Source organism: Aquila chrysaetos, chromosome 9, assembly GCF_900496995.4.
Source record: "Aquila chrysaetos chrysaetos chromosome 9, bAquChr1.4, whole genome shotgun sequence".
In the NCBI taxonomy this organism is placed as follows: Eukaryota; Metazoa; Chordata; class Aves; order Accipitriformes; family Accipitridae; genus Aquila; species Aquila chrysaetos.
In genome coordinates this window covers 21377220-21391368 of record NC_044012.1, presented here as the reverse complement: position 1 = coordinate 21391368, position 14149 = coordinate 21377220, and the positions used below count along the sequence as shown (strand labels likewise).

The following is a 14149-nucleotide window of genomic DNA, read 5'->3' as shown; positions in this document are numbered from 1 at the left end:
AAGCAGAGAGAATTCTCTTTCAGCACAGAGCATTCTGTTTACTGCTAACTTATCTGTTTCCAAACTGAACATAACGCATGACGTTGCAGAGGGCAGAGTTTGAGTGTGTTCAAAGAACTTGTTTTTGTTTTGCCATTTCACACACTGTATTAAACCCATGATGTTTGCATTTCAGCGTGCAGATAGCATTAGACCTGCGTTGAACAGTTCTGTGGAACGGCACAGTACTGATCAGGAGGATACTGAAACTGTCACCCAGGTAATTTGGCATAAAAACGGGCCAAAAGCACAATTAGAAGCTGCATGAATAGGTAAAGACATTTGGTTCCATACTGGGTCAGGTTGGTGGCAGCCCTTGCTTGCATTTCACACCAGAACTAACACTGCCAGCCAACTGAAGTAAGACTTCAGCATGGTGCCCCTGTAAAGAACTATCGTGTGTGCTTTTCTTTTTCCTCCTTGAAGGAAAGTGCTCTTGAGTGGTACAAAGAACAGAAAAAGATCATGTCTCTGTTCACGTCTGGTCAGGCCCGTGCTCATCTGTGGAATATGAAGAGCAGGATGCTTTGCTCTTCCCCTTCCCATTCTGTATGTCTCAAGACATTTCCCTTAAAATGAGTAGTTTTTCTCTTCTGGGTACAAGAATTCTTTTGTGTTCTGGAGAAAGGACTTGAAGGCATGGGGAGCTTTGGTATGAATGGAGTGGCATACAAACAGGACTACGAGTTAACAGCCCTTTTACATATAAAGCACAATAATGGGTTTTGCTGTTCTTCACTAAGGGCTGTATTAAGCAGCATGTGCTAGCTAAAATGTGCCAGGAAGAAAAAAAATTAGCCTGCGAATAGAATAAGGTCTCATTCCACTTTTTTTTTCTGCTGACTGTAGTAGCAAAATCATGAGGGTTTCTGTTTTATAAACCTCCCTCTCCACTGGCTTAGAAAGAGAGTGAACTTGTGAGGCAGCTGACTTTCTGCCTCTGCAGCCTTTAATAACCTAAATAGCTGACCTGTTACTCACCTGAAACTGAAGTGTGGCAGTTCCCTTGTTAGCAGGTTGCAAGACAGAAAAAAAACTTTCATTTGATTTGGTACTGCAGTTGAGACTGAAGAAGGGTTGGTGGGGATTGGTACAGGTATTTGATAAGAGCCTGGGGTTGGAGATGCAGAACTGCAGGAATGAAAATCTTGATCTGGGTCTAGCAACTCTTTAGTAACTTTTTGGGTTAACTTGAAGGTTTTGGTGGCATTTCCCCTGTTCTTCATGAGTGAAACCTCTCTTTCTACAAATGGTATCTAACTGGTTTTCCTTAGCTTGGTACTGGCTTCAGATCCCACTTTGAATGATTGTGTTGCTATTCACCTTTCTTCCTTCCTGCCTGGCACTACCTGTGTCTCTGTCCTTCCTTCTCCAGAACTTGAAAAACCTGGGAGTGGTGTTCATATGTCATGTCATTGAGCATGTGCTCTCTAATAGTGACGTCTTCTTGCTTTGAATTACAGCTAAGCACTTTGCTCAAATGATGTGTTGGAGCGAGTGGTGGTTTGAATGGAGAATGTATTTTTATTTTGTAGAATAGCACATTGATAGCCTGGAGGTACGTGAACAGTTACGAATTACCTGCAGCTTAGTGGGGCTGCTGGTAGCTGTGTGTGTGGGATGAACTGGTGGCCTCTGCACAGGTTTTCCTGGATGGATATTTACTGTGCCCAATGGGCTTCACAGGCAAAGGCTGAAGTGGGAGACTGAGACTGCCGTGCACTGAGAGAAACTTGCTGCTGGGTAGCATTGTGGAAGCTCCAGTTGCTGCTGTCCTCCTCCTGCCTCATAAATGCTTTGTGCATTTGGTGTTAACTTAGGCTGGCTTCAAACAAGCTGATCACCCTTGTTACGTAGCCACAGAGATCTACCTAGGAGTCAAGCTTGCTTACCTCCTTGCTATTGACAGTATTTCTGTTGTGCGGAGAAGACTTGGGAGCGTAGGGGTGTTTTTCCTCTAGGAAACTCCCGTCACTTTTGTGTCTCTGATTTTGCTTTCATTTTTTAACTGAGTACCTGGTGTATTGTAGATGTTCTCTTTCTTCTTGCCAGAAGAATGTGTTGTTGTAGTCAGTCAAACTCTTGTCTATGTGGAAAGGTCTAAGCAGCAAACAAGCTAATTCAGCAGGTTGCGCTTGATTTTTAAGAATGCAAGTAGGAAGGGACGTAAGAAGCCATCATCATCTCCTCTGGGTGAGACTTGAATTTCCAAATAGTGAATAGATCTAACTTCACACCTTATGACACAGTCCCTGAGAGAGACTGTGGCAACTGTAGTTGCTTTGTGCTGCAGCCTTAGAGTAAGTTTTACAGGCTTTTAATCTCTTTTCTTATTTTTTAAAATCAGCATACCCACTGGGGATCTTTGTAGCTCTCCAACAGCAAGTGGCAGACCCACTGGAGCTCTGCTTGTTGGAAGTAACACTTCTTAGGAGAGCTAATGTGCTTAAATAAAAGCACCCTTCTTCCTAAGTAGTGTTGGTTTTCCTCTGTGCCATAAATCATATTGACTTAATTCCATCTAGAATTCAAAGGTCTTAAGATAGAGATAATGACTGATTTTTATTTTTTTTTTCTCCCTCCACCCCCCAGATGTAGCTTATGATTTTGGGGTGTCAGTGCTGACATAATGTCAGGGTAGCTGAGAGACATCTCTGAGCACCATCATGGTATAAATCGTGTTAAAGGTTTGTGTGAGATAATGCTCTAAACATTGACAGCTTCTAACAGTCCTGGCCTGTACACTTAGCAAGATGCTGTGCACATACTTTTCTCCAGTTGTGCATTGAAATGCTAATGCTTCCAGCATTGTGCATAATGCTCTACACGCTCCCTCTCCATCACTATCATTGCTTTCCCTCCCCTCTTTTCTGACTCTGCTGTTACTCCCTATAAGAATGGATCCCAGAGCAGCTGTAGCTACTTTTCTGCAAGCTTGTATTTTCCTGTGCTAAAATGTATTTAAAGATTATCCCTTACATTTTTGTGTGTGTGTGTTTATCTGTTTCGGTAATCCTGGGTGGAGATTGGGTAGGACTGCTCAGACCTAACTAGTAAGCTGCTGTTAAAAAGCTGAAGCTTGCCTGATGCAGCTCTTGCCCTCCCCTTCCTTGAGAATCCAGTTTATTGTCATTGCTTAAGTAGTTGGTGACTCTATTTAGAGACACTTCTAAGGCATCCCATGGCTTTCATGAAACTAACTCTTTTTTCTCTTAGAGCCTGAAGGAGGAGTAGTTTCTGTAGTGTATAGGTTTCTGCATCTGAGGTCTGCTGTTATACCGAGGCTTGTCATAATCTTTACTGCAATTAGGTTTGATATTTTTGTCTCTAAAACCTCCTCAGTAACCACTCTCATGCTCAGATAGAAGAATGGGCTCCGGGTACTGATTTTTTGCATCTTCGTAATGATACAAAAAACCCCAAAACTTTAGGTGAGCTAGCTTGCAACTTCTTATACAAATGGTCTGGGGCGGGGGGGGGAAGTGATCTTGCCTGAACATCAACCATAATGAGTGCCCTCCTCACTGCTTTACCCAACAGAGCTTCCCTTTTCCATGTCCACCTGTGTGGTAATTGGAAGCAGCAGTCAGGTTGCTCCATACTTGTTCCTCTGGGTCTGCCGAGGTCATTCTAGCACTGGGTAAGATCTGTGAGGTCATTCTGTGGAGCTCGCTCTTTGTCCTCTTGAATGTGGCATTGCTTTGAGGCAGTCTAACAGTGCCCCTTCCGTAAATTCCAGCATGCTGGGGGTTTTGCTGAAATAGGCTGAACACATATACTTGTGTTTGAGGTTGCAGTGTTTGTACTGCTCTGGCCTGGGCCCTGGTATTCCTGCTTGGTTCACCTAGCTGATGGGAAGTGACATTTGCCTTGGTTTTCGCTCTCTGAAGGCGTTGCGTTGGGGAGATGGCGTTATTGGTATGTCTCTAGGGCTTTGGAATGACTCAACTTGTTTTGCACATCAGCTGCTGAAACCTGTGTGTTGCACACTGTGATGCTGCTGAGTCTGGGCTGTGGGGACTTGAGCAGCGGTCCCCCTGCAGTGCCCACGTAACCGGCTGTCGAGGCTCCTGCGGCGGGTATACCAAAGGCCCAAAACTAGGCGGTAGGAGCTGACTTAACTAATACCTCTCTGATGCTTCCTTGTGTGAGTAATCCTCTGGGATACCAAATGATGGCTAAAGCCTTAAGCCCTTCATTGAGGTGATTTGTTTCTTGACGCTACCGTGCTTAGTGATGTCTTGCTTTTCTATCGTAGAGCTGATCTGATCGTATATGACAGGATGTGATCAGGATAGGCTGTTTCACCTATGCTAGTTCACCAGCATCGTCATTCATCGGCTCAATTTTCACATTAGTGTTGTCAGCCAGCTGTCAAGGGTGAAGAGGTACTATGTGCAGGGCTGCCAGCTTCTTTTATTGACAGGCCATGCTTGGGACAGTTGCCAGCCTTGCTCCGGCAGCCCAAATACATGATAATTTGGGTGCTGCAGAACCCGGTGAACCGAAGCCTCATAAATTCCCTTCTCAAGCACACATCCTCTTGGCAAACACATTTGCTATTCATTCCTTAGTATATGGATTTCTGCTTTTTCACTCTTTACTGTTGCATTGCTTGTTAAGTCAGCTGCAGAATCTGACTATTTCAAATGCCCCATTTTCATAGAGCATTAATTATGAGTAATTAATGTTTGTCTTTGAGATTACTTTCAAACATGGCATAAAAGATACAGCATTATAGAATACAGGCTCTTTGAACATGTTTTGAAATAGCTTTGTTCTGTATTTTGGCTGGGGTTTTCGAAGGAGCCCAAGGGAATTGGGTACAGCAGGTGAAAGTCTAGTTTCTTCCAATGGCTCCAAAAATGACAGTTCTTTGTAGCTTGTTGATTTGATGCAAAGAAACTCTGATAGCAAATTCTGCAAAGACTTAATGACTTTTTCCCTTTTCTCTTAGACTGAGAGAGTGCCACTTGAACTCAACTCAAGACTGGAAGAAATGGTGGAATTCAGCGAAATGGAAGCAGAGCCTAGTGAAGCGGAAGATTTTGAGGCCAGGGGAAGTCGCTTTTCAAAGTCAGCTGATGAAAGGCAGCGTATGTTGGTTCAGCGGAAGGAGGACTTGTTGCAGCAAGCTCGAAAGTATGTTCCTTCCTAAAACTCCAGCCCGGCCACTCGGTTGTAGTCCCCCAGAATGGGTTTCAAATGGATTATGACCACTGAGAGCCTGGGTTGATGCAAAAAGTAGTAGGAGGAATGAATACATCTGCTACAGCATGCTCAGGATCCTGGTTAAGACAACCGTCACTGATAAACCCAATTCTGACATAGTGTCACGTGTCCCAGCGTGTACACAGCTTCCTAAGTGGTTGAGCCAAAGCTCTTTGAAATCAGAGGAGGTTTCTCCAGCTTCAATGGGCTTTAGTCTGAGCCTGTCCTGAGAACGCATTACTTGTGTTGAGTCCTCTAGTCATCTTTAGCTTGTCTCATGGCATAGGTGTCAGCCCGCAGTGCCTGTGCTGTTACAGCTGAAATTACTGTCGAGCACCACTCTTTCCAGATACAGAACGAATGTCTTAAGCACAAAGCAGCATAGAGTTGACAGATGACCATTTACTAAAGCACGCCAGAGGAGCTTGTGACCAGCAAGTCAATGCTGCTGAAGAAAGAGTGGCCAACTTTTAACCGTTTCTTTTAGCCCAACTAGTAATAGGTGTTAGAGGTAGAATTTAACTTTTTTCACATCATTCCAGTCATGTTGGTGAGCTTTACTAGCATCCAGTTGCTGATAGAGAATAAAAAGTGCTTTAGTGATGTAGAGAAAACTTTTCAGCATTTGTCACAAATGTTGTCCCTTCCTTTGCATCACAGGGAGACTACTGAAAGGGTCTACAAAAACTACATTGAGTTATGCGTCCTTTGGTGTTACCAGGCTACCTACATTCTTTTTTTTTTTTTTTTCACACTGAAATGCCTTCATATAAATAACTGGGGGTATGACACCTTTTAAGAGTTCATCTATAAATAGGCTTGCTCCTAGATTAATTCTTCCTTGATGTTCAAAAAATGCCATTTAGGGAGACAAAGTATTTTTGGTTTTCTGCTTTACTGGTTCTCTTCCTGCATTGAAGAGCTGTGGAATTGCAGACTACTATATTTTGTCACTAAGTGTAAAAATTCATTGGGATGTCAACTCTGGCAGCTGCTTCCTTGTATTTTTGCCTTCCCTTAGACTTTGCAGTCCTAGTGCCCCTTCTGTCAAACGCTTACTTGTTGCCATCAGTGAGTGCCTTCGTATGGTAGACACTGCCAGTGTCTTACAAGTGGTAGAATAACAGGGACGCAGAGATTCAGTGACTCACCTGCAGTCTCGGTGAATTGCTCTGAGTTAAAAGTAGAGCCCACACCTTTAGAACTGGCGCTCTCCCACAGGCCCGAGGATCTTGCACAAAAGCTAAGAGCTTCTACCAACTCTGCAACGTCTATCGTAGGTTATATGGGCTTTTGGTTTTTTTTGAGTATGTAGCTTGTGTGTGCTTTTATCAAGGTATTTTCTTGCTTTCGGTGTGCCTTGGACCCTCCCTTACTTCATGGATGGACCAGTGAAGTATTTTCCAGAGCCAAAATGAGGTGGGCTCTGCTTACCCATCTTTTCCTTTTTCCTCTTGCAGGCGTTATTTAAACAAAACCTCCGATGAGGAGTTGACTACAGAGAAGCCCTCTCCTCTGCCTGAGGGAGCATCTGCTGATCCCGTCACCCTGCGTCGCAGGACGCTCGCTGCTGCCGCTGAACGGAGACTTCAGATGCAGCAAAACTCTTAGCGCTCGTTGCCCCTCCTTCCTCCTCCTCGTGAGCAATGTTGAATAAATAAATTAAATACAAACCACCCCCCCCGCGCTTTCTATACCAGCAGGAAAGTGTCTCTTCAGAGTTCAGCTAGCTGTGCCACCGAGTGAGCTGGCTGCCTCTCTGCTGTATAAAGCATGTGGTCTAATAATGTTTGGACAGCTGACAAATTAACCTTTTTTGTAATATTTTCTATGTGATGTTGATCCCCTCCACAAACAAAAGGCAATTTCTAAACCACGGGCATGATTTCTGCAGCTAGCATGAGATATTAGGCTGACTGCACAGCAGACGCTGGGGAAAGAGTGTTCCGAATTGGCAGCTGTGGGTGTAGGTCGCAAAGGGCACTGGCATGTTCAGCTCAAGATCAGGGAGAGTTACTCCAAGAGGGAAGAAAGCTTAGAAATTTGCAGCAAACCCTGCATTAGATGAGCAGGCGCCCACTCTTCAGTCCCTGTTTGTGTTGACAGTGAAGGGCATTACATAGACCGGCATGAAGGGCTAGGGTAGCATTGCTGGAAAGTCAGTTCTTAGGCTGGATGGACGTTGTCTAGCTACATAACACAGAGAAAACTGAATTCATGAATTGTGCAGCAAAGCACCGATTCACATCAGTTCCAGCATAAAATAGTTCGTTTACCGTTGCTGGGCTCTTCTGCACTGGCAGATGTCTGGCTCTGTTCACTCCCCAGGCGTGCACTATTTTTCTTTGCCTTTTATGGCCAGAAACAAGTGAGACTGAGGGGAATCAAGTGAAGAAGAGGGGGTATAAGGCAAGGTTACAGCCCCTGCGATTCAGTGTTACCATAAGCCAATGGAGTATGATAGGAAAAACCTGCCTGTTCTGGACTCCAGAGCAACATGGATGGGACTTCATGGAGATAGCTCCGATATCTTGCTTTTTATTTCATTTTTAACCCCACAACTTCACCGCGAGTTTATTCAGCAAGACTGGAGGAGTTGGGGCAGCTGGACCTCAGGCTGGCTGCAGCCCAACCTGCTAACTTCTGATTTTTCTAAAGAACTTTTGACACAAGATCCACTTGGAGCCGCCGATGCTAGCTTGCATAGTTGAATTTTACATGGCAGTGACTTAATTTTTAAACTTCTGAAGAGTGAGTTCTAGTATCACTGTCCTTTAGAAGGAGCCCAGTATTATCTAGAATTGTTGGTAACTTTTTTTACTGTTGGTTTTTAGGACATTTGAAGGTGAATTTAATGAGAGGAGTTGCATCGATGTTTAGGTGAAAATAATTTATTTCAATAAAACTCTTTGGGAAGCCTTACCTTGCAATGCTATTAGTAAACTTCAAAGAATTTTTTTGAGATCTTTGGTTTTGCTCAGAGCACAGCTGTTTTGTTTTTATTGTTAAAAAACAAAATAAAATCTTGGTCAGTGTTGGAAATTGTTTGGAAATTTCTGTAGTGTGACTTCTCATATTCCTGGCATGCGTTTGGTTTGTAAATGTAGCACCTGCACTTTGGTCCCCTTCGGTTCCCCCTTTCTGTCGTGAAGGGGAGCTCAGCCGCCTGACACTGGGTGTAGGAACGTTTTCCCAACCCTTGAGTTGCAGAGCAGTAATTGCTACCGGAATTCAGTCACGCTGTGAACATGGAAATGGAAGAGAAATAGTGTCTGGAGGGACTGTAAAAATAAAGTGGAATTTCGAATGGTCTGGCAGCTGTGGAAGGGATGAGAGCTGTTGTACGTGTGAACAGTACAGAGTTTGGATCTTTATTCAAGCAGCAGAGTTGACGTACCCCTGGAAGTGCAGACAGGAGAGAAGACGGCACAGAAATCCTCCTCAGGGGCTCTGGGTTTCCTTGAGTTCCTCCTCCTTGCTGCATTCCTGGGAGATTTTGAATGTGATGATGCATTTTGTACGCGATGATGCAAAATGACCCCAGCTTCATCTTAGCAGGTGAGATGCCTGCAGCCGGGACAGATTTTGACCTAGCTTTTGGCTTGCAAGATCTCCACCGCCTTGGCATGTCCTCTCCCAGGCTGCCCACCTTCCAGGGGAGGGAGTGTGATGCCCTGAAGAGGTTTCCTTCCTCCTATTCAAAGACAGAAGGTGAAGAGACCCTGTTTCCCCAGGGATTAGCTGGCTGGCAGTGGTGCGCAAACCACCTCCCCCTACTCCTGGTGCTCTGTGAGCTGTGTGGCGTCTTGGCCACCCCAAATTGCACCACTACAAAAAAAGGACGTGGGAAGACACTGGTAAAGCGGCTCTTCTTGGCCACTGGCCCTCTCTCTGCATGCTGAGGGACCCTGCTGTGGAACCCAGTCCTCCGCCCAGCAGCGGATCGGTGGGGAAGGAGAAGATGCTGCGAGCTTGTCCTGCCTAAAGCCCTCTTGCCCAAGATCCTGCAATTGCTGGGGCTGCAATAGAGAGGAGTAAAGGGGCTGCTCGGCGTGCATGGGTGGAGGGAGGCTCCTGGAACTAAACCAAGGAGGGCCGGGGATGTTTTGGAGACTCTTGGGCTCTTCCTTCTCGTCTTACCTTCTCCTCTGGTTGGATTCCTGACCTTTTCCTAGCAGCTTTTCCCTTTGCTCCCTCGGGAGCGGGCCCTGGCCAGCCGCTGGATGGCATCCTTGCCTGCAGCACTTGCAAAATGACCTCCTTCAGCCATGAAAGGCTGGTTTGTGCGGAGGAGCCCACAGACCAGTGGTGGCCTCTTGGCTGGCTCCAGCATCCCTGGAAAGGGAGGTCATCTGAGGAGAAGCCGCATTGACTTCCCCAGCCCCAATACGAGCTACTTCTGGATCGCCGTGAACAGCAGGAACCTCGAAGAAACCATGTTGGTCAGGAGATGCCACTGCGTGACAGCGGCTTTTCTAACCAGCCTTCCCTTCTGCGGGCTGGGGGTGTGCGACATTCGGTGGGTGGTCCGGCGTAAAGCCGAGGTGGGGGGTCCTGGCTGTTTGGGTAACCTTCCCTATGGGTTTGCTGGTGGGCTGTGTGGTCCCACGGGGTTTGGAAGCGTCCCTGCGGCTCGGGAGGGGACGGCGAGCGCGGTGCCGAGAAACCAGCCCTGTGCCAGAGCTGCACCAAGGGGCAACAGGCTCTCGGGTGGCCCAGCTGCCATCACGGTGCCCAACGCCAGCGTGTACAGGAGCCAGGGGTCCCGGGATTAAGGAGAATCCAAAAAAACCCCACCAAAACCCCCAAACAAACCTCAAATTCCTCCTGCAGCGGGGAGAAAATCTTAACTTTCGTGGAAAACCTTCCCCTCTATCTTAGGGGGAAAAATTCGCCTCTTGTGGGGTTTCTGATGTTGCCTCAAACTGAAGGACTCACCCTGATGTCTATCTTTGCATTCCCAAAAGAAAGAAAAATATTTTCTTGCTCGGGGGGGGTTGGGGGGGGGGGATTTTTGCTCCTGGTGGTGTTCTGAAGCAACCTGAGCCATCCGGAAGGGTTTCCATGCACCACCTTCCCGAGATTTGCACCCAATTCTTAGCTCAGCCCCTCCTGCCTGTGCTACTGGCAGCAAAGCCCCCCAAAAATGTGACTTTTAGTATTTTTTTCTTCCTCCCTTAGGAAGGAGGCAGGCAGGCGCAGGGGGGGAAAGAAGGAGGCGGAGGCGCGGGAGGGGAGAGCCCGGGGTACAGACAAACATTCTCTTTATTGAGCTACACATGAATTTTTCCATTAGTCAGAGAAAGAGATTGGCAGTGTGTAATATATCACAGAAACCTCACTGATTGGTAATAGAAAGGCTTAGAAAGACCTGGCGCTTTATATATATATATATATAATAATTTTATTTTTTTTTAGCTTCTTCTTTATTTATTCATTTTCTTTTAAACAGGTGTGACTGCTTTTCTTCAGCAAAGGTAACTCGTAAAAGTGAAACCGTGAAGACGTCTGGTTACTAATCAAAGTAGAAATGATGAAGGATTTGTCATGAAAACGGTGGCTTCAATGTAAACACTACATTCGATTTTTGTTGTTTTTTTTTTTAAATTATTTTTTGTGGTTTTGTGTGTGTTTTTAAAATTTTTAAATTATTGTCATTCTTGCTTTTTTTTAAAGTTTGTTTTTTAAGGTTTTTTTTCTTTTTTTTTTTCTTTTTTTTTTTTCAGCACAAACATCCCCACATGAGAGAGAAAAAACACCACTCACTAAAAGGGAGAGAGGACTGGGGCAGGAGGGGGGCAAGAAAAAAGCAGCACAAAAAAGCATTCACTGGAAAGAGTTAAAAATGAATAAAAACCAAACAAAAAAGCCAACAAAAAAAAATACCCTAAACAAAAAAAAAAGAAGATAAAATAAAATATATGTATGTATAACCCTCCCTGACACCCCCCGATCGGCCCCGCAGGAGGGGGTCAGGGGAGGAAGCCTGTCCGGGGTGGCCGAGCTGTGCTTTTGGATATGAACCTGGAGAGTGAGCGGCGACTCGGAGCAGGGAGTTGTTAAACCAGGAGGGAGAGAAAATGGGGGAAAAAAACCCACCGGCTCCCGGCTAGTGAGGGCTTTGGCCTAAAGCAGGGTGGGAATTCAACAAAATCTAACCCCAAAACCCCCAAACCCCAGAGAGGGAGTGGCAGGCGGGTGCTCCCACCGCAGCCTTCCTCCCAAAACAGCCAGGATGGGACATGGGAAAAGATCTTCCTGTTGCTACTGCGGTTGTTGTTTCCCTTTTTGGCTACGATCTATGGCCAGGGGGGAGTTTTAAATTTTTTCCCCTCCGTTTTTTTTAAAAAAAAAAATTATCTTCTAGTTTCTTGAGGCAGCAGCTCGCCCAGGCTGGGGGCAGCGGCGGGGTCGGGGTCAGGCAGGGCAGCCCAGCCTTCCCCATGCTGCAAATAATAATAATTAATAATAATAATAATAATAACAACAATAATTTTAAAAAACCCAACCCACTGTAATTAATTATTATAATAATAATTAAAAAATAAAACCCCATGGTCAAATAACTCATGGGAGGAGAAGCCTCCCCCCTGCTCAAGAGCACCAGCATGGCCACGGCAGGGGCACGGGCAGGATCCAGCCCCGCTTTCGCCGTGGGGCGACCCCGGGAGATGCCCCTTTGCCCCCCCCCCCCAGCCGGGTACCAGTGCCCTGCAGGGGGGATGCCCCCGGGAGCTGCTGGGGTGGTGGGGCCAGGCAGAGCCCTCCCAGCCCCCAGGGTTCCCCCCCCAAGCTGTGACACTGGGGGACGGTGCGAGGGAGGGCTGGAGCCTCCCAGGGGAATGGGGTCTGCCCACAGCTCCTTCAGACAAACTCAAAAGGTGGGTGTGGATTTTTTTTTAATATATATATATACGTATATATATAATTTTTCCTTATGCCTTTTTATTTACCAACTTGCATGATTATGATTACGATTTTTTTTCTCTCATTCGATCTGTTTTTTTGTTTGTTTTGTTTCACCTTTTTTTTTTTTCCCCGCGCACGCATGTGTCTGTGTGTGTCTGTGTGTGGTTGCGTTGTTTTTTTTTTTTTCATTTTTTTGTTTCTTTTCTCTCCTGGCGCCGGGACCGCCACCAAAGAAGTTGCTTTGCGCCGCAGGGGTCAGTACAAGCCGCAGCCCCGCAGGTTGTTGGCAATGATGATGTCGGTGACAGCGTCAAATACCACCTGGATGTTGTTCGTGTCTGTGGCGCACGTCATGTGGCAGTAAATCTCCTTGTTGGGCGAGCGGTTTTTGCTTTCGAATTGTGCTTGGATGTAGGCGGCTGCATCCTCATAGGTGTTGGGACCTGTGGGCAGAGGTGGGGGGGGACAGAGCGGGGGACGTCAGGGCCACGGGCCACCACCCTCCCACCATGCACCTGGCCCCTCACTGCTTGCGAAGTGCTTTTTTTCTAAAAAAACCCAGGTAAAACCTATTTATTTTCCACTTTTTCCCCCCAATTCACCCCTCAGCAGGGTCCATTCGGCCCTTTCCCCCCTCCCACCTCTCTCCTTTCCTCCCCCACCTACCCTTTTGCGCCCCATTCCCCCCTTCTTTTCCCCCAAATCGCAGAGCACCTGGGCTCTGTAGGAGCCTCCTCCCTCCCCAGGTGTTGCTGCTTTGCCCTCCCCGCCCGCTCCCCTTTTTGCTCCCCCCCAGGAAAGGGCAGCAGCCCCCAGCTGCACCCAGCCAAGCCATGCTCGAGGGATGCTCCTCCTGGCATCGCTGCTGCTCTGGCATTACTGGTGAGTCCTTGTGGCGCTTCCCGCAGTGCCCGTCCCAAGGGAACTGGGGGGGGACAAGAAAGGCTGGGGGGCCTGGTGGCCCCCTGGCCAGGCAGGCAGGGGGAGGGGTGGTGGCCATTCCAACGTCACCCATGGGTGCTGGCTGTGCCCCCTTAGCAGGGATGAGCCCTTGTGCATGCAAGCGGGGCGATGCCTGGGCTATGGGGGGGGGTCTCACCCTGGGCTCTGGGATGGGTGAGGTGGGGGGGCAGGAGCTGCTTGGGGATGCGCCGTCACTGCCTGTTTGCTCAGCTAACCAGGGAGGTTTGCTTTTGTAAGGCCGGCTGGAGAGGGGCCAGATGTTTGAGCCAAAAAATGTGCATTATTGCATTAAGCTGCTTACAGCAGCGAGCGTGGCTGTGCCTGGCCCCTCACAGGAAGCCACAAAGCCTGAATTACGCCCCTGAAATCGCCTTTGGAAGAGCTGCTATTATCTGGAGATTTATTTTCCTTTTCCAGCTTGCCAGTTCCCCTCCTTCCTGATGCAGCGGGTGGCCGAAGGAGAGTGGAGGTGGCCCGGTGCCACTGGGGTGTCCCCCTCCCTGGGGTAGCCGGGATGTGCCATAACAACTCCATGTGGGACAGTTTGGGATGTCCCACCAGGCGGCTGGGAAAAAATTACTGCTGCTTTTGTGATGGAGAAGCCTAAAAACCTCCAGTGGAAATGCTAGTGCACTTATGCTGTAGGTGAATGGGTGCTGTCTTGCTGGGGGACTCCCTTGTCCCCAGGGTCCGGCGTCCAGGGTGGGTGTGCTCAGGACGAAATAGTTCGGAGACATTCAAGTATTTGTAGGGGATGCTGGAGCTTCTGAATCTGAATGGATTATTTTCTTCCCCTTAGAAAATTCAGAAGGGATATCTATTCTTACCCCATTTTCTTAGTTTTTGTTCTATTCCACAAGCCATGTCGGTTTCACTTAAAAATGTATCATTCTCTTTTGGTTTCACAGATTCTGCTGTAAAGGGGCTCTTTCCTTCCCCCAACTGTACCTTGTGCAAAGGCCCTTCTGGGAGGGCACAAATGGGAGATACAGCTTGGAGGACCACACATCTCTGCTCCTGTAGCAGG

The 14149-nt window shown here is 47.2% G+C and overlaps 2 protein-coding genes across 3 annotated transcripts in view; one reads left to right on the top strand and one right to left on the bottom strand.

The window, feature by feature from the left end:
• Window positions 1-8303, top strand: part of AMFR (autocrine motility factor receptor) — a 35134-nt gene extending 26831 nt beyond the window's left edge. Inside the window, exons 12-14 of one of the 2 annotated variants that reach the window (XM_030025053.2) lie at window positions 176-259; window positions 4997-5181; window positions 6711-8303. In XM_030025053.2, coding sequence (XP_029880913.1) covers window positions 176-259; window positions 4997-5181; window positions 6711-6861 — 420 coding nt within the window. In that variant the 3' untranslated portion in view covers window positions 6862-8303. The remainder of the gene's footprint in view (window positions 1-175; window positions 260-4996; window positions 5182-6710) is intronic. The other variant, XM_030025054.2, reaches the window with a different exon arrangement.
• A 2194-nt stretch (window positions 8304-10497) lies between these two features.
• Window positions 10498-14149, bottom strand: part of GNAO1 (G protein subunit alpha o1) — a 148167-nt gene continuing 144515 nt past the window's right edge. Inside the window, exon 8 of the mRNA XM_030023998.1 lies at window positions 10498-12602. Coding sequence (XP_029879858.1) covers window positions 12415-12602 — 188 coding nt within the window. The 3' untranslated portion in view covers window positions 10498-12414. The remainder of the gene's footprint in view (window positions 12603-14149) is intronic.